Here is a 24277-nt window from a genome sequence, read left to right on the forward strand (position 1 = left end):
TTAGAAGATTACCTCAATAACAACACGTGGTGTTATGCTTCTGCGTTTGGTTCGGCCAGAAGAGTTTGTAAACCACTCTGGTTTGTAGGAAACCACTATGTATCCCATCGTGAGTCCAAATGCAATACCAGGTACGAAAGCAATTGCAGCTGCTATCCAACTTATCATCCCCTCTTGGCCATCTTCTTCTTCCTTTTCCTTTGACGTTTCAGACTGTTGTGATGTTTTCCCGTGGATATCTACACAAGCTCGAACAAGCGAAGGGCCATAAAGTCCCGGGTTGTCCTTGAAAGAACTGCAAGGCTGCGTTTGAAACTGGGTGCCCCCTGGTACTAGACCCACAAGCTGGTTATGAGAGAAGTTCATGTAAGCAAGGTACGAGAGGTTCCCTAGCTCTTGAGGGATTTCTCCCGTGAGCTTGTTTCTGGAAAGGTCCAGTGACTCGAGAGACGAGAGGTTCCCCATAGATGATGGGATGTGACCCGCGAATGCATTTCCTGATAAGTTGAGGACGTGAAGCTCTTTCAACAAACCGATGGACGGTGGAATCACTCCTTCGAATTCGTTCTCCGAAAAGTCTAGCGCGGTGTAGATATATAAGATACGTACCAGCTCCATCTCTACGCCTTTGTTCATCAAAACCACTGAATCAGAATAATAGGTTGTACCCAAGTAATAGGCTGTACCCATGTACGTTCCGTAAGATTGATCTCCATCTTTGCCAATAGAGTGCATTGCTGTCCAATTCACAAAGAAGTCCGCTGGCAACACTCCGCTGAAGCGATTATACGATATATCGATGATCCGCAGTTTAGGAAACCGAGTTTGATGTATCGGTCCGTGGAGTGCATTGGAGCGAAGGACGAGAACTTGTAGCTCGGGGAGAGAACTCAACCAGGATGGAAACGTGTCGTTGAATCTGTTGCTTTCCACATTCAATACTTCGAGAGAAGAACTATTGATCAAAGATCTCGGAAGCTTTCCCACCAGTTTGTTATGACCGATGTCAAACGACTTTAGAGACTCGGATACAATGATCTCTGGAAGACGTCCACTGAGACGGTTTTGTCTAAGATTTAGAGCTTCGAGAGAACTACTGAACTTTCCGATACAAGGCGGGAATGAACCGTTGAATTTGTTGTTGGATAAATCGAGAATGGTGAGATAGCGCAGCTCGCATATGAAACTGGGGATTCCGCCCGTGAAATTGTTGTTGGCACCGGACAAGTAATTCATAGAAGATGGTTGCTCGAGCTTTGTTGGACTTTCGAAACTGACGAAAGTGTTGTTGGAAAGATCTAGGTACTCTAGACCCCATAACCATCCAGGGACTTGACCTTTGATTTTGTTGTTTGAAACGTCTAGTACCAACATGTTGTGTTGGGTTCGCAGGAGCTCCAGAAACTCGACGGTGATTCCGCATCCTGACAAGTACAGCTCCCTTAATAACGAATGATCTGAAACTGAGCTTCTCTTTTCATACGTAACGTGGTTTCCCGTGAGATTCAGTGAATATAGTGATTTCAAATGTGGTAAGATAGCATTCAAGTCAATCGTAGTGGTGGTGTTCAAATCGGAGATGTCGAGGTTTACGAGTGACTTGAGATTCCAGAAAATGCTAAGGTCAACTGATGAGCCTTGGGTGTTGAGATGCGAAAGGTCAAGTGTATAAAGGTTGACTAATTTGGAGATGGATCTGGGAATTGATCCCACGAAGTCGTTATTGCCAAGACGTAAAACCTTTATCTCCGATGATAATAAAGATACATTCCCAAACTCAAGAGTACCGTTTAGTTGGTTATCTTCCGAAAAAACGTAAGTCAGGGAAGGGATGCTAAAAAGGGAAGAAGGAAGAGTTCCGATAAAAGCGTTGCGAGTTATATAAAAGTACTCCAAGTTGGAAAGTGAGCTTATGTTAGGTGGAAGCATGCCTGTGAACTGGTTATCAGCGAGTAAGAGCATCATTATCCCAAAACTCCTTAAGGATCTCTTAATTAATTTTTAATACTTTTTAAAGTGTAAAAATGAGTTAAAAGACTTAGTTAAGAGATTTGAACATTCATGTGCTTTATTGCAAGTCTCTTAATTATAAGTTTTTGAGAAAAATTCAAAATTCATGAAGTACCCTTTTCATTCATAAGAACAATCTCTCCACATCTTGTCTCTAAACCATTAGCTCTTGCAAAACTCTTTGGAATATACTGGAAATTCATTACAATAGAGCACGGTTTTGATCAAAATCAGACCCTTTAAATGAGAGCTTTTGGTTAAAAAATGAGGAGTAGATACCAGCATGTCATATCGCAGGCTTGAAGGCGTGACATTAGCCACATAACAAGATGGATCTAGTGTACAAGACTCTGCTTCTCTTTTTGTATTCTTTTTCACTTTCTTCTTGCTTTGAATCTTTATGGATCATCCACACAAGCTATCGCTGGAACTTAAATTCTCTATGGACTTTCTCTCCTTGGCAAACAACACTGATCCCACATGATACAATAATTAGAAACTCTGTAAAATGGTATTAAAGTTTACTTCGCAGGTTTGAAGTCCATGTCTTTGCCATTTTTAGAAGGTAGATAACTAACTATACATAGCAATCCAAGAAGAGTGAAAGAGAAGGTACCTCGAAGTTTTTCATGAACGTTGTTGTTCTGTGTCGTTGCTGGACTCGGACTAAAAAAGCTAAAGCTTGGCATAGATATCTTCAACCTAATCAACTCACGCTCCACTTGCGGCTCATTCGAGATATCTTCAACCTAATCATCAAGTCAAATAGTCAATTAAGAGACACTATTGATGATGTAGAAACTGATGAGTGTGATGTAGAGAAAAAGTAAACAACCTTGAGAACATTAACAAGCTTATGAAGCTGCTAAATGACCTGCTGAAGCACCCTTTCAGTTTCAGAGACAACAATGGTGAACAAAGCCTTGTTTCTGTTGAGACCAAACACAAGAGACTCGACATTGTATCCTCTCCTCGCAAAGACTCCTGCAATCCTATTAATCATCCCGCTCTCGTCTCTAATGAACGCCGAGATCGTGTGCTTCCTCACCCTGTCCAAAGTAAGGTATCATGTTACAATCATATCCAATGATCAGGAAACACATAAAGATACAAACTTTACAATCATATCCAGTGACAGATAAAGATGTAAGCTTTTTAAACATTGTTCTTTCACTGTACTTTGATTCTGGAATTGGGGGAGAAGCATCTGTGAAGGGAGCGTCAGAGATCCTCTTGTCTATGCTTCTAATGATCCTCTCTGTTCTATGAGAGCTGGGGAAGAATTGGAGCAGGGCGATCTTATGCTGCGAAGGGATGGGGGAGAGCACTTCCTTGAACCACCGGTCACGTTCATATCAACCAGACAACAAGAAAACAACACAAGGATTTGATCTTCAATTGATTCAGGATCCTACAAGAAACGCAAAGATGAACATCGATGAGATTGCTTCAACTCTCTCTCTCTTCTCAAAGAGATGAACGCCCAAAAGGCAACACGTGTGCAAAAGACCGTCTTTTATAACTCCTGAATAAGAAACGTTCTTTCGCAATTAACCTATTTTTCTTTTTCTTTTAATGCTAATAATACGAAGAGACGGATGCAAGTGACCGCGATAAAGATGCTCTAATAGATCATACAATTTTGTTAGATTTAGTAATGTAACAGGAAAGTTACCACTGAGCTTGTTGTCATAAGCAGATAAGATGGTGAGATGTTTCAATCTGCCCAAAGAAGATGGGATTTTACCCACGAATCTGTTTTCTGAGAGCTCGAGAGAGGTCAGACGTGAAAAATTTCCGAAAAATGATGGAACTTCACCAGAAAAATTGTTTTCTTCTATACTAAGATCGGTGAGATGATGAGAAAGGTTTTCAAGTGAGGATGGAATTTCACCAACCAAGTTGTTATAACTAAGTGTAAGATCATTGAGATACGAAAGATTTCCAAGTGAAGATGGGATTTCACCACTGAAAGCATTATTTGAAAGATCAAGAGTGGTAAGCTTAGAAAGATTTCCAAGCGAAGATGGAACGTTACCAATGAAATGATTGTTTGAAAGGTCGAGAGTTGTTAAAAAAGGAAGGCTTTGAAACCCCAAAATAGTACTCTTGGAATTGAGCTGGCCATAGATGCAGTTGTCAGTAAGGTTCAGCTCAATCACATTCCCAAAAGTGGCATCACATCTGATACCATCCCAAGAATAACAATCGCTGTTATTCATCCATGACACCGTCCGGTCAAAGCAAGTCTTCTGAATCTGGAACTCCTTCAACTCCAGAATTGCTTCCCTTTGTTGAGGATGGCACAAGTGCCTAGCAGGAACCGCAAACTCATCACGAAATAAGAAGAGAAAACAAAAGGAAATAGGAATGAGACTTATTGGTTTCGTAGAGCCTTTCATATTTTTTACACAGAAAAATGGAAACTGTGATGAACATATTTGCATGCCCGCCTTATCAGACTGTATACATAGTCTCTTCCCCCACCACAAAATTTTTCTCCGGTCTATTTTTTTTTTTTTTCGTATTACTTTTCTCCCTCTCGGTAACGACGAGTGTCGACGACTCACATGGTTGACTTGACAATTGATCCAATTTTGTTCGTATAGCTTGATTAAAAATCTGTACTTGTCCTAATTAAAAATCTGTATTTAGTCAATTTTCCAAGTTTTTGTCATAAAAAAAATTCTTAAAAAATATGACAAAATATTCTATTTAATAATTAAAAAAAATTATATTTTAGATATATAAATGCATATAAATAAAAAATATATATAAAAATTAAAATAAAATAATTTTTTTTTTTGAATTATATGTTTTCAAAAATCGATTTTATATCTTTCTTTTTCAATATTTTTTAAAAAATTCAAAAATGTTTTTGAGACTATTTTGAATTTCTTTATTTTCATTTTTTTTATAAGATTTAAAACTCTAATATTAAAACATTGATCCCTTATCTAAATCCTAAGATCTAGATTAGTTAATATATCTATATTATTAAAACAGAAGTACCAATTTAAAAATACCCTTAGTTTTCAAAGTTAATTACACTTCCATGCCACTGAAATTAAATTGTATTTCCTATTTTAGTGGTTGTCTTTTTCAGTTACATTAATGTGTTTCTTTTTCTTTCCTAATTTAATGTTTGTTTTTTTCAGTTAGATTAATGTGTTTTTTTTCTTTACTATTTTAATGTTTGTTTTTTTTAGATTAATGTATTTTTTTTTCTTTCGAAAAATGTTATTTTAAATTTGTTTTCTTGTCAACTTAAAGTTGTCTAAACTATTTAAAATATAAAAAATAGTCAAAAGTAAACATAAAGTAGATAAACAATAATCAAAACATCAAAAATATTTAAAATATATATTTATCCTTCATCCAAATATTGAAGTTCAACCTGTTTTTTATTTTTAATTTAAGTATTTTGGGTTACATTAATCAAATATATATGTTATGAGAAATTTATAATATATAAATTTTGAAAATTTCAAAAATAATTCAAATGGGTTATCCGTATCCGAACCGAGCCACAAAGACCCAAATCAAACCGAAACCAAAATTGATAAATATTCGAATGTTTCTAAAATCTTTAAACTCGGGAATCTCAAACTCAAATGGATGTTAACCGAATCAGTGAGTATCCAAATACGCATCCCTAAAATAGTCAATATAAAACGATCAGATATTACAAATACATCATTTAGTATTAATAAATAAAATTAAAACAAAAATTAATATCCGTGCGGTCGCACGGGTCAAAATCTAGTATATTCTATTAAAATAGAAGTACACTTTAAAAATAACCCTGAGTTTTAGTGTTATTTACAATGATATGCCACTGAGCATTTAGTTAATCTTCCTATATTAATGCTTGTCTTTTTAAGTTATTTAATGTGTGTTTCCTAAAAATTATTTGTTTTTTTGTTTAATTAATGTATTTCCAAAATCAAATTCTATTTAATGTGTGTTACCTTTTATGATTTTTTGTCTTTTCTGTTTGATTAATACATTTCTAAAATCGAATTCGAAATGAAAAAAATTGGCAACAATAATTAATAAACCTAACTTATATTATTATTTATCATTTCTAAACATACGGACATATATAAATAATATATGTGTGTGTGTTTAGAAATAATAAATAAACATAGCTTTAAATATTTAATGAACAATATTATTTTTAAATATCTATATTTTTATTATTTATTAGTAATAAGTAAAAATAAAAGTCACAGTAAAATAATCATTTATATAATATATAAATATATGATGTCACATATATTTTTCATATAAATAATACCACAATGTAAGTTCAGTATAATAAATGTTGAAAATATAAAGTATATAACACCATATATTTTAAATAATATATACCACAATTTTATTTATCATAAATTTTGATCCATAAAAAAATACATTTGTACGGATATATTGTGTCATATTATAAAAGTATGGATTATACCATTGATGGGTTATAAAACAAAATAAAATTACTCAATATAAATTATAAAATATTATGTTTAAAAATGTCATATAAACAATTATTTAATCGGATAAATTTAAAAAATATATATTATCACTTATACAAATAAAATACTTATTACAAATTTAGATCACATTCCTAGCTTTTTTTAACTAATTCAAATTTTCAAAAAAATCTATACTTTTTGGAAATTTTGCTAACGTGATTTAAAATATTTTCACAGTGCATACACCTTCTCTATTTTTAAAACTATTGATACAACTATACAAATTGAATATCCTATGGAATAAATTGTCTATAATATTATATTTTCTTACAAATGTTATAACTAATGTATCAATTTTTGATATCATACTAACTCCTATTTGTATATGTTTTTACTTTTAATTCAGAAATTTATTTTTAGATATTTTATACATAAATGTAATTATACAAATGTTTGATTTGTTTATATAATATCCAATAAATATTGGTCATATAATTTAGTGTAGAACGCAAAAAAATATTTGATGTAATTAAGCACATTATTATTTTAAATATATTATATTAGTACACACATTACAAACCATGTATAATATTTAATATAAACAAAGAAAAAAAATGAAAATTGATACCCGCTCGGTCGAGCGGGTCAAAATCTAGTATAATTTTAATAAAATATTTTAGTTATTTTGATCCGATTATATTTATGAAAAAATCTTTTTAATGTTATATGATATTTTTCTAACTAAATTTCTATAACGAAAATAGCTCATTAACTTTTTAAAAATCTATAAATTTATGGAAGATTTATTTATAAGAAAAAAACATAAAGAAAAATCAATGATCAAATGTAGTACTTTGAACTATATTTTTTTATGTGTTGGTATGTATATCAAATTTTAAACATAAAATACTTTTTAAAAACATAAAATACTTTCAACATATATCTATTTTAAAACAACATGAAAATATTGATAAGGTACTAACAATCTAATTTTTTTATAAGAAGTAATTTTATAATTATATGCAACTCTTCCATTCTTTGTCCCTGAAAAATAAATGTTGTTGTGAGTAGTATTCCAGTTGCAGTCTTTGATTTAAAACGCAAACATAAAAATACTTTCTCTAGTTTAGATGATCAAATATTTTTTATTCCATTTTAATTATTTGAACTGAATTTATTTGAAACAAATCTCTGTTGTCTCTTATCTGCTCAATTTAATTTCAAAAAGTATAACGTACATTCTACTCAAGTCTTGACTAATGTAACTGTTTTTGTTTTCTAATAGAAAAAAAAATATTTGATTTTTTTTTGCAATATGCATAAAAATATTAGCCAACCCGCACGTTAAGTTAGAAGTTTCAAAGAATGTTTAGCAAAAAAAAAAAGTTTCAACGAACAAATGGATTTAGACTACCACCTGCTTCTTCATTAAATTAGGATGAAGTTTCGATTTCACTTTTTTCTTTTGTATGTTTTCCCTTGGGCTGATTAATAATTTTTTTTTTGTAACTTATCTGATTAATAAATTGTTGACATTGTTTTGTTCGATCTTGTAGAAAGTGGTAGCAGGGCCACCAAATCAAGAACGAGTGTGGATAGATATTGTCCTCCACCAGCCAATCGAATTTCATCAAAATCTCAAAACACCTAAACTCATCTTTTTATGATTTCCATCCAATCAAAGAGCTGGAATTTTAAAGTATACAATAAAATGAAACGGAAAAGAGTTAGAATTTTGGTTATTGGCATTTAAAATGATAAAAAATCATTAAAAAACTATGGGCCTCATATTTTCATTTATTTATATAACAACGGGCTGGGCTCTAATATTTTGCATTTGAATATCTGATAAAGAAGATTGGTTCATACGTTTTCCGACAAAATGCTTAAAACTGGACTTTCGTACCATTTGCTCCGTCTAAACTAAATTACCTGATACAAACTATATCAGACCAAAAAACGGTTATCCAAACCGGACCCGACAAGGCCACGTGTAACTTAACTCTTTGACAAAGCCCTAGTTTCTCAGTCTCACTTTCAAACGCTCACAATCTCCCCACCAGCCATGGCGTCAGCTACTCAGCTCCTCTCCCAACCTCCATCCCTCCGCATAAGCCTAAACCGATACCAATCGAATCAATCAATAATCCCGGTTCTATCTCTCAAGTCCACCTCGAAACCGCTCAAACGCCTCTCCGTCCAATCCGCCGCCGCCGCATCCCAAAACTCGGTGAAAACACCGACGAAGGATGCGTTCGAGCACTGTTTCAAGAAGTCCTCAGACGGGTTCCTATACTGCGAGGGAACCAAGGTCGAAGATATCATGGAGAGCGTCGAGAGAAGACCTTTCTACTTGTACAGCAAGCCTCAGATCACGAGGAACGTCGAGGCGTACAAAGAGGCCTTGGAAGGTGTGAGTTCCGTCATTGGCTACGCCATCAAAGCCAATAACAACCTCAAGATCTTGGAGCATCTGAGGAGTAAAGGCTGTGGTGCTGTTCTCGTCAGTGGGAACGAGCTCAGACTCGCTCTTCTTGCTGGTTTCGATCCCACAAAGTATGAAACTGTTTGATTATGGCCTAAAGTGGCTGTTGTTGTGGTAGTTGTTTGACTATGTCCTTTTGAATGAATAGGTGTATCTTTAATGGGAACGGGAAGCTGTTGGAGGATTTAGTTTTAGCTGCTCAAGAAGGAGTATTCGTAAATGTTGATAGTGAGTTTGACTTGGAGAATATCGTGGAAGCTTCGAGAATCTCTGGTAAACAGGTCAATGTTCTGCTGCGTATCAATCCTGATGTGGATCCTCAGGTATAGGTTTTCTTGTTTAACATTAATAGATCTTTCTACAGAGATATGGATATGAGTTTGAGCTTCTTTATTTTTAAGGTGCATCCATATGTAGCCACCGGGAACAAGAACTCAAAGTTTGGTATCAGGAACGAGAAGCTTCAGTGGTTTCTCGACGAGGTGAAGGCGCATCCTAATGAGCTCAAGCTTGTTGGAGCGCATTGTCATCTAGGCTCTACCATTACAAAGGTAGGTACTTCCTCATGTTATGTAGTGTAATTCTTGATTTCTACATATTCGTTTATGTTTTTTTGTTTAATATTTTCAGGTGGATATATTCAGAGATGCTGCGGTACTCATGGTGGAATACATTGATGAGATCAGGCGTCAAGGATTTGAAGTTAGTTACTTGAACATTGGTGGTGGTTTAGGGATTGATTATTACCATGCCGGCGCTGTCCTTCCTACACCTATGGATCTCATCAACACCGTAAGAAACTCTTTTTCTTTCATTGGTAGAATTTTTTACAATCTTTTGATGATGTGTTATTATTTCAAGGTAAGAGAGCTGGTTTTGTCACGAGACTTGAATCTAATAATAGAGCCAGGGAGGTCGTTGATAGCAAACACGTGCTGTTTCGTCAACCATGTGACGGGTGTGAAGACGAATGGAACTAAAAACTTTATTGTGATCGATGGAAGTATGGCTGAGCTGATCCGTCCCAGTCTTTATGATGCCTATCAGGTAATAAAACCAAATAACCTTTTGTTACAATATTTGCCTTTTGGAGTTGTAATAGCTAAAACATCTTCTTGTTTCTTGTAAATACAAAAAGCACATTGAGTTGGTCTCTCCTCCAGCACCTGAAGCAGAGGTTTCCAAATTCGACGTAGTTGGTCCTGTTTGTGAATCTGCTGATTTCTTGGGCAAAGATAGAGATCTTCCCACTCCTCCAAAGGTGATATAGATAAGGATCTGATTCCGTTTGAAAAGCAGCGGCTCAAGAAGTTAATCTAATGATTTGATTCTATTCCGTTACAGGGAGCTGGTCTGGTGGTTCATGATGCTGGTGCATACTGTATGAGCATGGCTTCCACTTACAATCTCAAGATGCGTCCTCCGGAGTACTGGGTAAACACACATTTTCTTGATCTTCTTTTCTAGAGAAATCTCAGCATGATAAAAGATTGAAGAGAAATGTGCCATGAGTGCTTTCTGTTTGGAGGAAAATAAGATTTAATTTGTGTGTGTTTTTGGCAGGTTGAAGATGATGGGTCGATCACTAAGATCAGGCATGCTGAGACATTCGATGACCATTTACGTTTCTTCCAAGGTCTATAGATTTTCCCATTCATCATTGTTTGTTGCTGTTTTAGTAGAACTATTTTGGTTTAATTCAAAATCACTACTGTAGTGCTGTTGCTATGTTAAGACTTTCATATTTGCATGTTTTTACTCCAAAGTCTTGAAATAAGGTGATGAATAAGAAAAAGGACACAGAACTGTGTTTTTGTTTGTTTGGTTCTTCTGAGTTACTGCAAGTACAAAGGGTACCACCAAACACAAAAGAGTGTACACCAAACTTAAAAAAGCTAAATCAAATTTATTAGAAACCCAACAAAATTTCACTAATAATCCAACAAAATCTGCTGTTGAAGAATTACAGGAAGCATCTGAATTACAAAAAAAAAAAAAAAAATTGAGGGAAAGAGCAGTCATCAATGGATGTCAAGGATGGCCTTTGAGCTCACTTAATCTGTTTAGGTTTCATCACACCCACACAAACACACAAGAATAAAGAAGGTCTCAGGTCGTAAGGAACTCAAAAGATGAAAAAAATAACTAAAGAGCAAGTTGTAAAAAAAAAGGGTTACCTCTGAAACCGAATGCTTCTATACAAAAGCATAACGGAAAGTAAAAGCATAGACAATGCTGAACACAAATGTCCCAGTGAATGGCCACTGATGATATATCCATTCGCATTGTATATCTTGCTGTCTGCAAGTCCTTCGATCTTGGAAACAGAGTGAGCCGCTGCATTCACAAAGAATCAGGTAATCAGAAGAGAGCCGGTTCTTTAACAAAGACAACCTCAAAAAGTGTTTTTTTAGTTAACAACCTGTTGCCAAGAGCCAGAACCTAGAGTGAGTATACTTGGGAGGTAACAAAACGGTCATGATGGGAATGGCCAGGCAGGGAATCAACTGGAACGTCATGCATAACCGGAGATCATTAAACACTCTGCCATCAACTAAGACAACATATAATAACTTCAATCTGAACCTGCCTTAAAAATCATGAAAAAGATATATATAATATAAGAAAGTAATGGTTTTTTCCTGTTGATGATGTTACCTGGCGTAAGCAACGCTGAGAAATGAAATGAACAGAAGCAAGACGAGGCAACTCAATCCTACTTTCTCCCCCGCTCTCTCGACCAAAAAACTAGAGAAAAGCGAGGAATACGCAATCAATATCTGCAAAGTAGCGTGTCACTAATCAAGAAACAGCTGTTCATAACCAACCATTAAAGAAAAAAGAACGACTTAACCATTCAACAGACATAACCACAACAAATTTCCAGCCGAAATCTCTAAGAAGATTCGTATAGGCATCTTTCTATTATTAGCTTCAAGACGTTTTCGTTTTGCAAAGTGTTTGTACAAACATGCCAAGAAGCAGCAGCTATGCATAACTTTAAAGAAGACTAAAAAAAGAAGGTAATAAAGCAGAGTGATTGAAAAACGAACAGGCAAAGTGTCCCAGACGATTGTGTTGTCATCAGGTTTGAGATGGTAATAAGCAGAGCCAAAGGCCAAGCTTGAAACGCTTGCGTAGAACAGTGTCCATCCCCAGATCTCACCTTTCAAACTGCATTAAATTTACATAATTGAGAAGCAATAAAAAAAAAACGAAGATGCTCAAATTTAGAAAGAAAAGAGAGAGAGAACCTGATATTAAAGAAGCTTCCTCCAACGCAAAGAACGAAACCAAGAACACCAATAATAAGAAAAGGAAAGTTGGTCATCACATTTAATGTGTTTGGCACTCCTGTTCCTCAACCAAACACAAAAACACCTGTCTTTATTACACACGCACATGCACATAGAGATAGAGAGGGAGAGAGAGAGAGAGAGAGAGAGAGAGAGAGAGAGAGAGAAACAAGAGAGTGATACCCATGAAATTGCGCTTGTCAGCGAAGACATGATGACGGAAAGAATGAAGAGGAACTTTGGGAGTGATGAACAATAAGATTAACCAACATATGAACAGCGATCCAACAACAATTCGATTCCTTTTCCATGTCCCGATCTGTTGATTCGTCAACCACACCATCAAATTCTCTCTCTTTCTTTCTCTCTAAAGGTCCAACCTTTTTTTCTGTTTACGGAAGTTTTATATAACTTCTTTTTCTCTCTGTCTCTTTCTGAGTCTGATTAATCTTCCAGGTTAAGAAAAAAAAAAGGGGTAAGATCTGCTGCTAAGTGTCGCTTTCCTTTTTCAAATTTTCGATTTGAACAACGTGCGGCGAATCTCTTTCTTTCTTTTTTTTTCCTTGATCCTGACGTGCTTGACGACGATCAATTTTCCTATTGTTTGTCGAAGTTGACGATGATGACCATCCGAAAACGTCGCCGTCTTAAATGTTTTCGGTGTAATTTGCAATTTAACTCCTTATGTTTCTAATATATTATTATAAATCACTCAATATTTTGCGAAAACAATCTCTCTCCGAACAAATGTCTCTATGCTTTGTAGCAGTTTCTCCAACACACTCTCAAGTCAAGATGCTGAATTTGTGTTTGGTAACAACGTTCGACTATTATTACAGTATTCCAAGTTTCCAACATATAGAACCCCTGAAAATAAAAAGACCATTCTATATATAGAAGACTCAACAGAATCTTGTACATTTTAAAATAATAATTATTTTATTTATTAGATATAAATGTCATAATTAATACCCCAATAGCCTATAATGCTTTTATTTATAGATATTTTATTTTATTTATCACCGAATGCATGGGTTTTGTTTTATAAATCGAAAACTATCGAGGTACTAGTAAGAACATATAAAAATACCAGGGGAATAAATTGCAAATTTTAATCAATTGTGTAGACAGCAGAAGACTATAGTCGTCTCTCACTCATTATTTACAGAATGTATTGTACTCTTTTATATTTCGAAGAGAGAGAGAGAGAGAAGACGGAGAGAGCTGGAATCGTTTTTAATCGGAGGTAAAGCTTTTTCCCGATCATTTTTACTGTCTCTAGGGTTGTTATTTCGGGGGTTCCCTCTACGTTTATTCTTCTCTCTCAACTCGAATTTTAAAAGTGATAGAATTTGGATGTGGAAGCTTCGTTGCAAAATTTTGCAGTCTTTTGCTTCGTTGCCGATAATTTTTGCGGAGAAAGCGGAAAAGAATCGTCTTTTTTTTTGTTTGTTTAAAAGTCAAAAACCTTTGTTCTGTTCAAACAGATAATGAATTGTCATCTGTTTTGTAAGAAAATCACAAAGACAAAAATTCTGAATTTGATTTTCGTGGGTTTTGGATTCCGGTTCGGTTCTGTAAGATAAAAAAAAAAAATGATTTCTGTCATTTTCCGCGAGCGGGAATTTCAAATTAAGCTAATTTTGGGCTCCAAAGTTTAATTTTTTTTTAAAAAAAAAATCTCGGGTGCTTCATCTAGGGCTTGCTTGCTCCTTTTCTAATCCCAGATCTATTTCTTTTTTTCTTTCTCCAGATCATCCTCGTGTGTGTTTGAGCTAGCTTCTCCTGTTTGACCGGACTCGCGGATCTGATTTAGCTCCGGCTCGTCTCTCGGTAGCTACAGAGTGACAGAGAGTTCATAACAAGGTAATACCGAAAACACAATCTTTCTCTCTCTCGCCCTAAAGTTTGGGTTTTTACACCTCTAATTGTAGATGTGTACTTCTTCTTAAGCAATAAGCACTGTGTGTTCGAGTATCAATGTGTAAAAAAAAAAGGTTACTTGGGAGTAATTGCATTATGTTAATTAATAATAGGGTTTGTTTAATGGAAGACGATGGCTCTCGCGATGTGGATGCACATAGCCCTTATGATCGTTTGCTTGCTCTAAATCCAAGTTCCGTTGATTCTTCACATTGTAACTTGGGTTCGGTTTATCTAGCGATGAAGACCTCTTCGAAGCTGGAGTGCGTCGATGAGCGTGGCCAAGATGCCCTTATTACCTCCGTATGCAACAACATGGAGGATGAAGAGGATGAAGAGTTCGATGAGTTTGATCCTTACCTCTTCATCAAGAACCTCCCCAACTTGTCCTCTGTTGTCCCTACTTTCAGACCCCTCTTGCTTCCTAAACAGACCCGAAGCTGCCCTCCCATCTCCCTAGTCCTTGACCTCGACGGTAAAAGGCTACTTTCAATAAATAGAGTTTGTTTTGTTTACTCTGTTATTTCTTCTGTAACATACATCTTTATGTTGCACAGAAACTCTTGTGCACTCTAGTCTAGAACCGTGTGGTGACGTGGATTTCACATTCCCTGTACATTTCAATGAAGAAGAGCATAAGGTGTATGTGCGGTGCCGTCCTCACTTGAAAGAGTTTATGGAGAGAGTGTCTTCTCTCTTTGAGGTCATTATATTTACTGCTAGCCAAAGTATCTATGCCGAGCAGCTTCTGAACGTGATTGACCGTAAGAGGAAGTTCTTTCGCCATAGAGTGTACCGTGACTCGTGTGTTTTCTTTGACGGTAACTACCTAAAGGATTTGTCAATCCTCGGGCGTGATTTGTCTCGTGTTATCATCGTCGATAACTCCCCACAGGTATTATTATAACTCTTTTTTCATCTCTCTGCACAATTTGAACCAAAACCATCTATGCTTTAACATTATAGCAAGCAAGACTAAAATAACTATGAGAAGTTAATGTAAGTGAATTGTTTAGGATTGTATATATGTGATGAATCATTCTGTTGGGTTATTCTTTGTTGTGCAATGATGTAGGCATTTGGGTTCCAAGTGGAGAATGGGGTGCCAATAGAGAGCTGGTTTGATGACCCCTCAGATAAAGAACTCCTACACTTGTTGCCGTTTCTAGAAAGCTTAGTAGGAGCAGAAGATGTAAGGCCGATGATCGCCAAGAAATTCAATCTTAAGGAAAAGATTGATGCAGCTGTAGCTGCACCTGAGTATCCTCCTGCTGAGGCAGGAGATCCTTTCGAAAGGTAAAAGGATCATAAGAGGAGAAGACTTGCTCTCTGGGAGGATGGATGCTTTGAAAAGCTTAGTGGAAGTTTCTCTTCCTATTATTGAGTCTTGAGGGATCACAAGTTGGAAGATATATATCTCAAATGTTGTTTTCTTATTAGTTTAAAGAACTTGGTATACAAAGAATTAGCCTGTAAACAGTTTTAACTGCAGAATAATTATAATTTTCTCTCATTTTCTTTTCTGGTTTGTTACTACCCTCACACACAAATTAATCATAACAAGACACATGATAGACTGTAGAGAGTTTTAAGTGTCTAAATGACATCAAAAATTTGAATATTATTATTGTGTGTACACATTGGATAATTTTGATTTAAAAGTACTAGCTCTGAGTTGGATATAAAAGAGTCAAAGTGTCTTTGCCAAGGGGATTAATCCACACTCAACTTCAACAGTGGAAAGAGCTTGTTATTCATCATGACTTAGATGATTACAATAAAAATACCGTTTTATTTTCTCAAGCTCCGTATTTTGGGGCCTTCCAAAGTTTGAAAGCAACTTCGTGGATGAACCGATCAGCCGGTATAACAAGGTTTCCAGAGAGCTACAATGAACAAAAGAAAGGTTGAGACGAGCCATGCTGTATATCATTACAGCGGAACTTGCATTAAGTAACCATTCATACCTTTTTCAGAGCTTCGAAAGATAATGTATCAACCAAGTCTTTCCGTGTCACTGCATCCTGCCACTGAGCTACCAACATTGGGCAGTAGTCCCTGTAGGTTTGCAAGAATGACCAGCGAAAACTTCAGAGAAAGTTTTTTAATGGGTTTTGTTTGACCAAAATATGAAGTCTCACTTACCGAACATCATCTCGTGGCTTTTCACCTCGCATGGTGTAGCTCTGACGCGGGACTAGTCCTTGAAACGCCGGGTTAACACCTTCTCGTGGAGCCTTGACAGAAAAAACTGAGACATCCTTGTCCGTAACGGAACCGTAGCTAAGAACAAGCGAGAGATGCAAGCGAGGTACAATCTCTGAACCAGGCTGAGCCATTCTCATAACACTACCAATCAAAGAGTCGATCATTCCCCCGTTATCATCACCACCACCTATATGCACAAAAACGGAGTCGTATAGGCTCACATCTAAGCACTTTCCTCCTTCGAAGCCAAGCAGCCTCAGTAATTCAGTTGCCGTGGCATCAGAAGGAAAGGAATCATCATCACTCTTTTGGGATATTTCACTGAGTTGTAATACGTCTAAGCCAATCAGTTTTCCGAAAGATGTCAGAGAGGAAGTGTCCGTTACTAAAGCAGCCTTGAGTCCCATAAACCTGCACCACGATACATTTGTGTCAACCGACATCACTATCATCATGTGGATGTCACCGACCGTTGATCATCGAAAAAAAGAGTATTAAAAACTATAAAGATGAGAGAAAAGGCAAAACCTTTCGGACAAAGTAGAGATATCATTTTCACTTCCCTTAGTTTTTAATCCATTCTGTAACAAAAAGAAGAAGAAAAAAAACATTGGTTAACCTTCTACTGTCTGAATAAAACTATGTAAACACATGTACCAATAATACAGACTCATAAAGATTGATTTATCTGCGTAGAAGTTATTGTTTATGAGAGAGTGAAGGTATTAATCTCACAGCTATAGTATAAGCTTCTGATGCATCAAGCAAATGGGAAAATTCTCGAACTACTCTTTCGTTCTCTGTTTCTGCTGCAATGGAACAACACAGCAGAGTAAATATCTAGTGGCAGAACAGCAACAGAAAATTAAATTCAACTGGAAGTAAGATATATCCAAATGCACTTTCGCAACCCTTGTCCGGAAGTTCCGGTCTTTTTAGTCCGATGTATCCGTAAGTGGCTAAACAGAATCAAAGGATTCGCAGGTCTGACCAGGTTCGATTCTGATCAACACTACTAGTCCCCAAACAAGGATCGAGTAAATTAAAAAAAAAACGCTCATACTTGGCTCGATTAGGATCGAGTGGTTTGACGGATGAATGAAAGTAATCACCTGGAGGCGCATGAGGAAGGCTCAAGAAGCCGCAGGTACCGACGGAAGCGAGAGAATAGATGTGAGTATTTGACGGGTCGACGGATCGAGCCAAGCCGTCTCCGTACAATACAAGTGCTCTGCTTGGTTTGTCCGCCATTCTTTTCAACAGGTAGACACGAAGGGGGGCTGTCGGGGAGAGAGAGAGAGGGGAATAATCTGATCTGATGATCGTCTCTCCCGAATAGCATTTATGTTTCTTTTAATTCCCGGTTCATCTTTTCGGTCCGGTACAATTAATTTAACCGATTGGGCTTTATATTGTAACGTTTCGAAAACCCAGTGTAAATGTACATGATAATTGGGCCTTTGATGAAAATTCTTTGACGACCCAAAAAAAAAAAATACAATAGATAGGGATGATTAAACTAGTTCAAATATGTGGGTGAACTGTTGAGATTTATCTCTTTGTTTTAGTTTTATTTATTTTTAAATCTCTAAACTTTACTAATCATTTTGTAGTTTTATTTTTAGTAGTCAAAACCTACATCAAGTTTCTATAATACAATCTTGCTTTAGTTTTATTTTTAAAGCTACAACAGAAAAATTAAATCAATTTTTTTTTCTTAAGTATTTTAGGTATAAACCTAAAGCTTACTTTTATAGGCCATAAAATCTGTAAAATAAAAAACTGTCTGTAATATCAAATAAATTGCAGAGTGGCTAAAGAAATCTGGTCTTTTGTGTTGGGAGATATTTCGGAGTATCCACAAGCCGATACAGCTGTGCTGCAATTTTTTCAATATCTAATTGAAAAAGCTAACATCAACCTCTGCAGAAACAGAGCTTTCTTCACAGGCTGGAGAATTTGGAAAATGCGCAACAAGATCATCTTTAACAATAAAAGAGATCACATAGTCCAAGTTGTGCATTCAGCGATTATGGATGAAAAAGTTTGGAAGGAAGTAATAATGCATAATGTTACGGAGCAACACACTACTCAACAAACCTACCAAAACTCTACTAACAATATTCTCCAGCTTCAAACAAATTATTATTGTGTTGTAGATGCTTCATGGAAGTCTCCAACGGATAAAGTTGGTATAGGGTGGTCCTTGTTCAGCAAAGAAGGCACTCATATACTCCATGGTAGCTCTGCAATCAACCCCACAAGTTCGCCTTACAGTGCAGAAGCAATGGCTATCTTATCAGCTGCTCAGCAACTCTACTCCTTAAGATTCAATAATGTTACATTTCTTACAGACTGCATGGAGCTGTCCAAAAGCTTAGCTATGGAGTTAGACGAAGTGGGAAGAGGTCCTCGTCTTATTAACCAAGCATATCCTATTATTCAGGACATAATTTATATAGCTAAGCAAAATATATTCACATTCAAGTATGTTTCTAGAAACTATACAAGTGTTGCTGACCAGTTAGCTAAAAAAGCCAGGATAACAAATCAACAATATGTAATTTCCTGGCTAATCTAGTAAGCCATTGTAACATTTTACATCAAATGAAAATATTGTTGACAAAAAAAAAAAAAAAACATATCACATTTTAAATAACAGTAAATTTTGATAATTTATAAAAAAACATTAATATAAATTCTTTAATTGATAAAAACTAATTATTTTATATATATATTACATATTTCACATATTTAATTTTAAAATATCTATAATCTTTAACTTACAACTACAACAAATTTAATTATAGCAAAGATCTCTACAAAAAAAATCTATATTAATAACTTTATAACTACAACCAATTTACATACAATTAAATTTGTACAACTAAACTTTTAAAATCATAGTCGAACCAATCTTCATCTAGAGTCACATGAAACTAAAAATAAGTGATGTGTGAAATTTCATCCACAAACATAACAATATGTGTGTAGATCTGAAAGTATGAGATATTTATACATTTTATAAAAACTTATAAAGAGTCACATTGATTATGGCGTGGAATTTCCCCAAAATAGATGAAAATATGTAAGATGTGTTGTCCTAATCGAAACCAATAATTAGATGTGTACTGTGTAGCCAATGTAACCCACCCATCATTCCTCTGCCACATGGTGCAGTTTGTATGATACAGGAAACTAAAAAAAAACAGACACACACACAAAAGTCCCATATTAATTTGAAATAATACAGATGTGTATATATATATAAGAACATCATTAGATGATGTATGGACTAAGTTGTTGACCATTGCACTTGCAAATCTTCTCCCACTCTCCCCCACTTGCCGAAACCTTCCCCCCCTCCCTAACCACCCGGAAACCGGTAACGGTTCTGCTTACCCCTGCGCTGCAACCGGTTTAATCAAAGCCAGTTCAGATTCAGTCCCCGCCATGGTGGAAGGAGGAGGAAGAAGAAGAAGATCCTTGCTCTCCTCCTCTGAACTCGCTTTCCTCTTACTCTCACTCTTCCTCTGCTGCTTCCCCATCGCGTCTCCCCGCGCTCTCCCTGATCCAGATCTGTTAGAAGAAACCGTCGGAAACTCCTCCTCCGACGCCACAGCAGCAGCATCTCTCAACGCTTCTTCTCTTGGCAAACCAAAGGAAGGTAGCTTCGCCGACATCATCGATCGCGCTCTCGAGAAGGAGTTCAACGAAAGCGATCAGACTGAAGGTAGTCTTTCTCTCTCTCTCTCTCTATCCGAGAATCCAGGGATGTTGAAGTGGCCATGGCTAAATAGTAGTCTTCTCCACCACAGAGTGTTTGATTAGATTGATCCTGAGCTGGATCCGTGATCCAATAGACGATTCCGAACTTAGATTGATCAGGATCTCCCAATGTATATATGCTTCTTCCTGATCGGGAATACATGGATAACGAGATTCAATTTCAGATTCGTTTCCTGAAACGGATAGTGCGTGCGTGCGTGTAGTAGATCTTGTCTTTATCACTCTTTATATTTTTAGAAAGGGCGAAATAATCTTCAATCTCGAGGTTATATCGATTGCAGTGGCTGATCCTGGAAGCTTCAACAACAGTGTAGCTGGACAGCAGGTTGGTATCACGTTATAGTCAAGGCTTTGCTTTAGATTCGATCATTTTTCTCATTGCTTGCATTGTTTTGAGTAAAATCTGAATCTGGGAAGTGGTGATCAGGCTGTTCTGGAAACTGTAGCCAGAGTGAAGACAAACAAGAAAAATGAGACGAAAGATGACAAGTACGCACTATATTCAATTATTTTTTTTCTCTAAAAGAAATTCCATAATTGAGTACCTATTAAGCGTTATCTAATCTTTCTCAGGCGGTTTCAACTCCATGATGTTTTCAACCTGGACAATGATAACAGAGCTGAGGACACACCCACTCTGATTGATCGAAAAGTAAGTTTTCGTACAGGAAGACAGAGACTGGTTTTGTTTTGTTCTGGTCTTAAATATGAAATTTTGTTGTTACAGGACAATGTCTTCATCATATCCAATTTCAAATCGAAATATCCAGTACTGCAGCTAGACTTGAGGTGAGATTTTTGGTTTTTAAAGTAATTTCTGTTCGGGATGAATCTTTGAGAAACAGTATGAATTAGTCATCTTGATTTGTCCTTCTTATGTTATGTAGACTGATATCAGACCTGGTGGTTGTCATTGTATCCGCAACCATTGGTGGTATCGCCTTTGCTTGTGCTGGACAGCCGGTCTGGTTTTCTTGCACTCGTAGTCTTTATCATTATGAGTTTGATTTTCAGTATGATGTATTGATTTTCTGATAGTGGACAATTCTATGCTTATGCAGGTGATAACTGGATATTTGCTAGCAGGATCTATCATCGGGCCTGGAGGGTTGAACTTAATCAGTGAGATGGTCCAGGTATGCTATGTGTTGGACAGATTTATGTTCAGGTCTCGAATGTTCTGTTATTTGAGCATTAGCTTAAGAACTATTTTCTCTCGATAATCTTTGGCTAAGATGTTACACAAAACAGGAGTACTGGTTTGTTTTTGGCTAGGAACCCTCTGCTTCTGTGGGTCGAAACAAGTTGGGTTCTTCTCATGTGATAGTGGATGGATAAGAGAGACCTTAGATCGTTTTCAAAGAAAATTCAGTTTTGCAAGTGTCTAAGTTTATCATTAGATTTGCGTGGAGATGCAGTATTCATATACGTTGTTTTTGCGCTTTTATGTTAAAATGGTTATTTATGCAGGTTGAAACAGTTGCGCAGTTTGGTGTGGTATTCTTGCTCTTTGCATTGGGTCTGGAGTTCTCCACTGCTAAGGTTTGAGATCAACGTCTTTGATTGTCTAATATTGAATTGAAATATTAACATAACAAGCTCGAGGGCACCTTTCCTCTTGCTATGTAGCTTCGAGTTGTTCGATCAGTTGCTGTTCTGGGAGGCCTTCTTCAAATTCTTCTTTTTATGTTCTTGTGCGGAATCACAGTGTCGGTGCGTTATATTATTTTATCTGTGGTTCTGGGAAAAATTTCTCTGCTTTTATTTTACTTTATTCTGTACATTTAGTTTATGTTCATTAAAGTGTGGTGTCTTTTTTAGTTATACACTTGTATTAGACGTATACATCCTGAATCGTTTCCAGTTATACTCTTTGTGACATGTTTTCGTTGGGTTCTGTTTGCAGTTATGTGGTGGTAAACATTCGGAGGGGGTATTTGTAGGAGCATTTTTGTCAATGTCATCAACTGCAGTGGTAATTTCAGTGTACTATATAAAATTTATCTAATCCATTTCCATTAGCTTTCTTTTTAATATTTTTGGATTTATGTTCATGATGCGTTTCTGCTTTGAAACTACAGGTTCTGAAGTTTCTCATGGAGAAAAATTCAACTAATTCTCTTCATGGCCAAGTTACAATTGGAACCCTTATTCTTCAGGTATCTGATTGCACTTTCCATCAACATGTTATTATGTCCATTGTCTTTCTTGACCGTATTTTCAAATGATTTAGCATCTTTTTCTAGGACTGTGCTGTGGGTTTGTTGTTTGCTTTGCTTCCAGTTCTTGGTGGAAATTCTGGCATTGTTGAGGGAATGTTGTCAATGGCAAAAGTGTAAGGAAATACCATTAGAGTTTTCCTCCCAAGTCGTTTTCTAAAGAATCGATGTATAATGTCTTTTCTCTTCTTTTTATTTTATTTAGGGCTGTTGTGTTGCTTTCGTTTTTGGCTGTTCTGTCAATATTATCACGGACATGTATTCCGTGGTTGCTGAAGTTAATGGTCAGCTTATCATCACAGGTTTCATCATTTTCATCTCTAGATTATTTTCCCTATGTTCTGTTTCAGCGAAATCCAGTGTAGATTAACCTAGTCTTTTTCATCTGTCAGACAAATGAACTCTATCAATTAGCCGCTGTTGCGTTTTGTCTACTCGTAGCCTGGGTGAGTCCTACTTTAGCCTTCCTTTTCCTCATGTTCATCATTAATAATGTGTTATTTCCTTTCTCCTATTTTTATATGTGAGAATTATTATTTGACTGGTCTTTTTTACGTTTTCAGTGTAGTGATAAGCTGGGATTAAGTCTTGAACTAGGTTCTTTTGCGGCAGGGGTCATGATATCAACTACGGATCTCGCTGAACATACATTGGAGCAAGTACGTTCTTATGTTAACTCCTTAAAGAGTCCAGAGTCTTACTCAGATGCTTTTCTATTTTTGCTGCAGATCGAACCCATCCGTAATTTATTTGCTGCACTTTTCCTAGCCAGCATTGGGATGTTGATAAATGTCCATTTTCTGTGGACCCATGTGGATATACTGTTAGCCTCCGTGATATTAGTAATCATCATAAAGACAACGATAGTGACAACAGTTGTCAAGGGATTTGGATATAATAACAAGACAGCTCTGCTGGTAAAAGATTCTTTCTCAAATTATATACTTGTGATCAACTTTTCTTTCGTTGTACTCCCTGCTTCACAAGACCTAAAGTTAAATTGATGATGCAGGTTGGATTATCTCTGGCTCAGATAGGGGAGTTTGCCTTTGTACTACTAAGCCGTGCCTCCAATCTCCACCTTATCGAGGTAAGTAAAGCAAACCGCTTCTCGTTAGGATATGAATTGAGAGTATTAGAGATCTGAAGAAAGAAGTTTTGATATACATTATCAGGGGAAACTCTACTTGCTTCTCCTGGGGACAACCGCTCTTAGCCTGGTATGATCATCAGATCATTTTGATTTCCATTGTCTTTATATGTGTTTCAAGTAGCTGATTCGGTTTGGTATGTGCAGGTTACAACACCTCTGGTTTTCAAAGTGATACCAGCGGTTGTGCATCTTGGAGTACTATTAAGATGGTTTTCTCCAGACTCTTCTATAGAGGTAAGTTGGGTCTCTAGAGTAGTTCTTTCGTCGTTTGTGTAATAATAATAGAGTAAATAAATAACAAAGGGATGGTTTTGGTTTAGGGCAGAAAGGAGAAATAGTAAGATCAGAAAGCGGTAAACAGCGGATGATACTGATGTCACGCCAATCCCACAACTCCTGAGAAGAAAAGATTTGTGGAGAAGAAGAGTGTGATGTCATGCTTCTCCACCAATTTTGACAAGAACAAAAAGAAAAGTATTGTTTGCTTCTTCCTCTGCTCGGCCCTCACTTGTAATTAGTATTGTTTGATTTTTTTTTTTGCCCCCTCGATTGTAATCTGATTAAAAAAATTCAATCAGTATTTCTTATCATGATACCAAAAACTGGACATTTTTTTGTTGTAATCAATATAACTCTCTAATTCGAAGTAATTGTTATATTTTGTCACTGAATCCAACAACACAACTAGAACATTTTTGGGACAGTATTTCCTTTTTTTATTATTA

The 24277-nt window shown here is 36.2% G+C and overlaps 7 protein-coding genes and 1 long non-coding RNA gene across 12 annotated transcripts; 4 read left to right on the plus strand and 4 right to left on the minus strand.

Annotated features, from left to right (window-relative positions):
- On the minus strand, window positions 1-4562 carry LOC108815185 (receptor-like protein 18). The gene is made up of 2 exons (XM_056990904.1): window positions 3632-4562; window positions 1-1952 (listed from the first exon to the last, which is right to left on the minus strand). The coding sequence occupies exons 1-2, from the start codon at window positions 4455-4457 to the stop codon at window positions 1-3; spliced, it is 2778 nt and encodes a 925-aa protein (XP_056846884.1). The 5' UTR covers window positions 4458-4562.
- Window positions 2049-3629, minus strand: LOC130497480 (uncharacterized). The gene is made up of 4 exons (XR_008936472.1): window positions 3190-3629; window positions 2846-3059; window positions 2627-2759; window positions 2049-2480 (listed from the first exon to the last, which is right to left on the minus strand). It is a non-coding gene; the product is annotated as an uncharacterized LOC130497480 (long non-coding RNA).
- Window positions 4563-8472: 3910 nt separating the features above from the next.
- Window positions 8473-10783, plus strand: LOC108818306 (diaminopimelate decarboxylase 2, chloroplastic). The gene is made up of 8 exons (XM_018591239.2): window positions 8473-9035; window positions 9113-9287; window positions 9366-9515; window positions 9595-9756; window positions 9826-10011; window positions 10103-10225; window positions 10309-10398; window positions 10528-10783. Exons 1-8 carry the CDS (start codon window positions 8545-8547, stop codon window positions 10606-10608), a joined length of 1458 nt encoding a protein of 485 aa, XP_018446741.1. The 5' UTR covers window positions 8473-8544; the 3' UTR covers window positions 10609-10783.
- A 67-nt stretch (window positions 10784-10850) lies between these two features.
- Window positions 10851-13074, minus strand: LOC108818307 (uncharacterized). 2 transcript variants are annotated; one of them, XM_018591241.2, is made up of 7 exons: window positions 12444-13074; window positions 12219-12318; window positions 12018-12138; window positions 11623-11712; window positions 11387-11471; window positions 11142-11301; window positions 10851-11023 (listed from the first exon to the last, which is right to left on the minus strand). In XM_018591241.2, the coding sequence occupies exons 1-7, from the start codon at window positions 12601-12603 to the stop codon at window positions 10996-10998; spliced, it is 744 nt and encodes a 247-aa protein (XP_018446743.1). In that variant the 5' UTR covers window positions 12604-13074; the 3' UTR covers window positions 10851-10995. The 2 variants fall into 2 exon arrangements, with proteins under 2 accessions (XP_018446743.1, XP_018446742.1); XM_018591240.2 differs by having other exon boundaries at window positions 11387-11508; window positions 11623-11744; window positions 12444-13028.
- Window positions 13075-13356: 282 nt separating this feature from the next.
- Window positions 13357-15706, plus strand: LOC108818289 (uncharacterized). 2 transcript variants are annotated; one of them, XM_018591213.2, is made up of 5 exons: window positions 13357-13506; window positions 14014-14126; window positions 14297-14658; window positions 14741-15078; window positions 15259-15706. In XM_018591213.2, the coding sequence occupies exons 3-5, from the start codon at window positions 14307-14309 to the stop codon at window positions 15481-15483; spliced, it is 915 nt and encodes a 304-aa protein (XP_018446715.1). In that variant the 5' UTR covers window positions 13357-13506; window positions 14014-14126; window positions 14297-14306; the 3' UTR covers window positions 15484-15706. The 2 variants fall into 2 exon arrangements, with proteins under 2 accessions (XP_018446715.1, XP_018446717.1); XM_018591215.2 differs by having other exon boundaries at window positions 14422-14658.
- Window positions 15707-15776: 70 nt separating this feature from the next.
- On the minus strand, window positions 15777-17728 carry LOC108818288 (uncharacterized). 2 transcript variants are annotated; one of them, XM_018591211.2, is made up of 6 exons: window positions 17504-17728; window positions 17127-17200; window positions 16920-16972; window positions 16329-16802; window positions 16151-16241; window positions 15777-16069 (listed from the first exon to the last, which is right to left on the minus strand). In XM_018591211.2, exons 1-6 carry the CDS (start codon window positions 17640-17642, stop codon window positions 15983-15985), a joined length of 918 nt encoding a protein of 305 aa, XP_018446713.1. In that variant the 5' UTR covers window positions 17643-17728; the 3' UTR covers window positions 15777-15982. The 2 variants fall into 2 exon arrangements, with proteins under 2 accessions (XP_018446713.1, XP_018446714.1); XM_018591212.2 differs by having other exon boundaries at window positions 17127-17197; window positions 17504-17711.
- A 629-nt stretch (window positions 17729-18357) lies between these two features.
- LOC108815186 (uncharacterized) lies at window positions 18358-18972 on the plus strand. Its single transcript, XM_018587836.1, has one exon. The coding sequence runs from the start codon at window positions 18358-18360 to the stop codon at window positions 18970-18972; it is 615 nt and encodes a 204-aa protein (XP_018443338.1).
- A 702-nt stretch (window positions 18973-19674) lies between these two features.
- Window positions 19675-24212, plus strand: LOC108816924 (K(+) efflux antiporter 6). 2 transcript variants are annotated; one of them, XM_018589488.2, is made up of 20 exons: window positions 19675-20124; window positions 20462-20505; window positions 20608-20669; window positions 20754-20832; window positions 20908-20969; window positions 21068-21143; window positions 21242-21316; window positions 21651-21722; window positions 21810-21893; window positions 22087-22155; window positions 22262-22339; window positions 22427-22515; window positions 22605-22701; window positions 22792-22845; window positions 22963-23058; window positions 23128-23316; window positions 23412-23489; window positions 23575-23619; window positions 23697-23786; window positions 23873-24212. In XM_018589488.2, the coding sequence occupies exons 1-20, from the start codon at window positions 19845-19847 to the stop codon at window positions 23888-23890; spliced, it is 1737 nt and encodes a 578-aa protein (XP_018444990.1). In that variant the 5' UTR covers window positions 19675-19844; the 3' UTR covers window positions 23891-24212. The 2 variants fall into 2 exon arrangements, with proteins under 2 accessions (XP_018444990.1, XP_018444989.1); XM_018589487.2 differs by having other exon boundaries at window positions 19676-20124; window positions 23878-24212.
- The last annotated feature ends 65 nt before the right edge of the window (window positions 24213-24277 follow it).

This window comes from Raphanus sativus, chromosome 7 (assembly GCF_000801105.2).
Source record: "Raphanus sativus cultivar WK10039 chromosome 7, ASM80110v3, whole genome shotgun sequence".
NCBI lineage: Eukaryota > Viridiplantae > Streptophyta > Magnoliopsida > Brassicales > Brassicaceae > Raphanus > Raphanus sativus.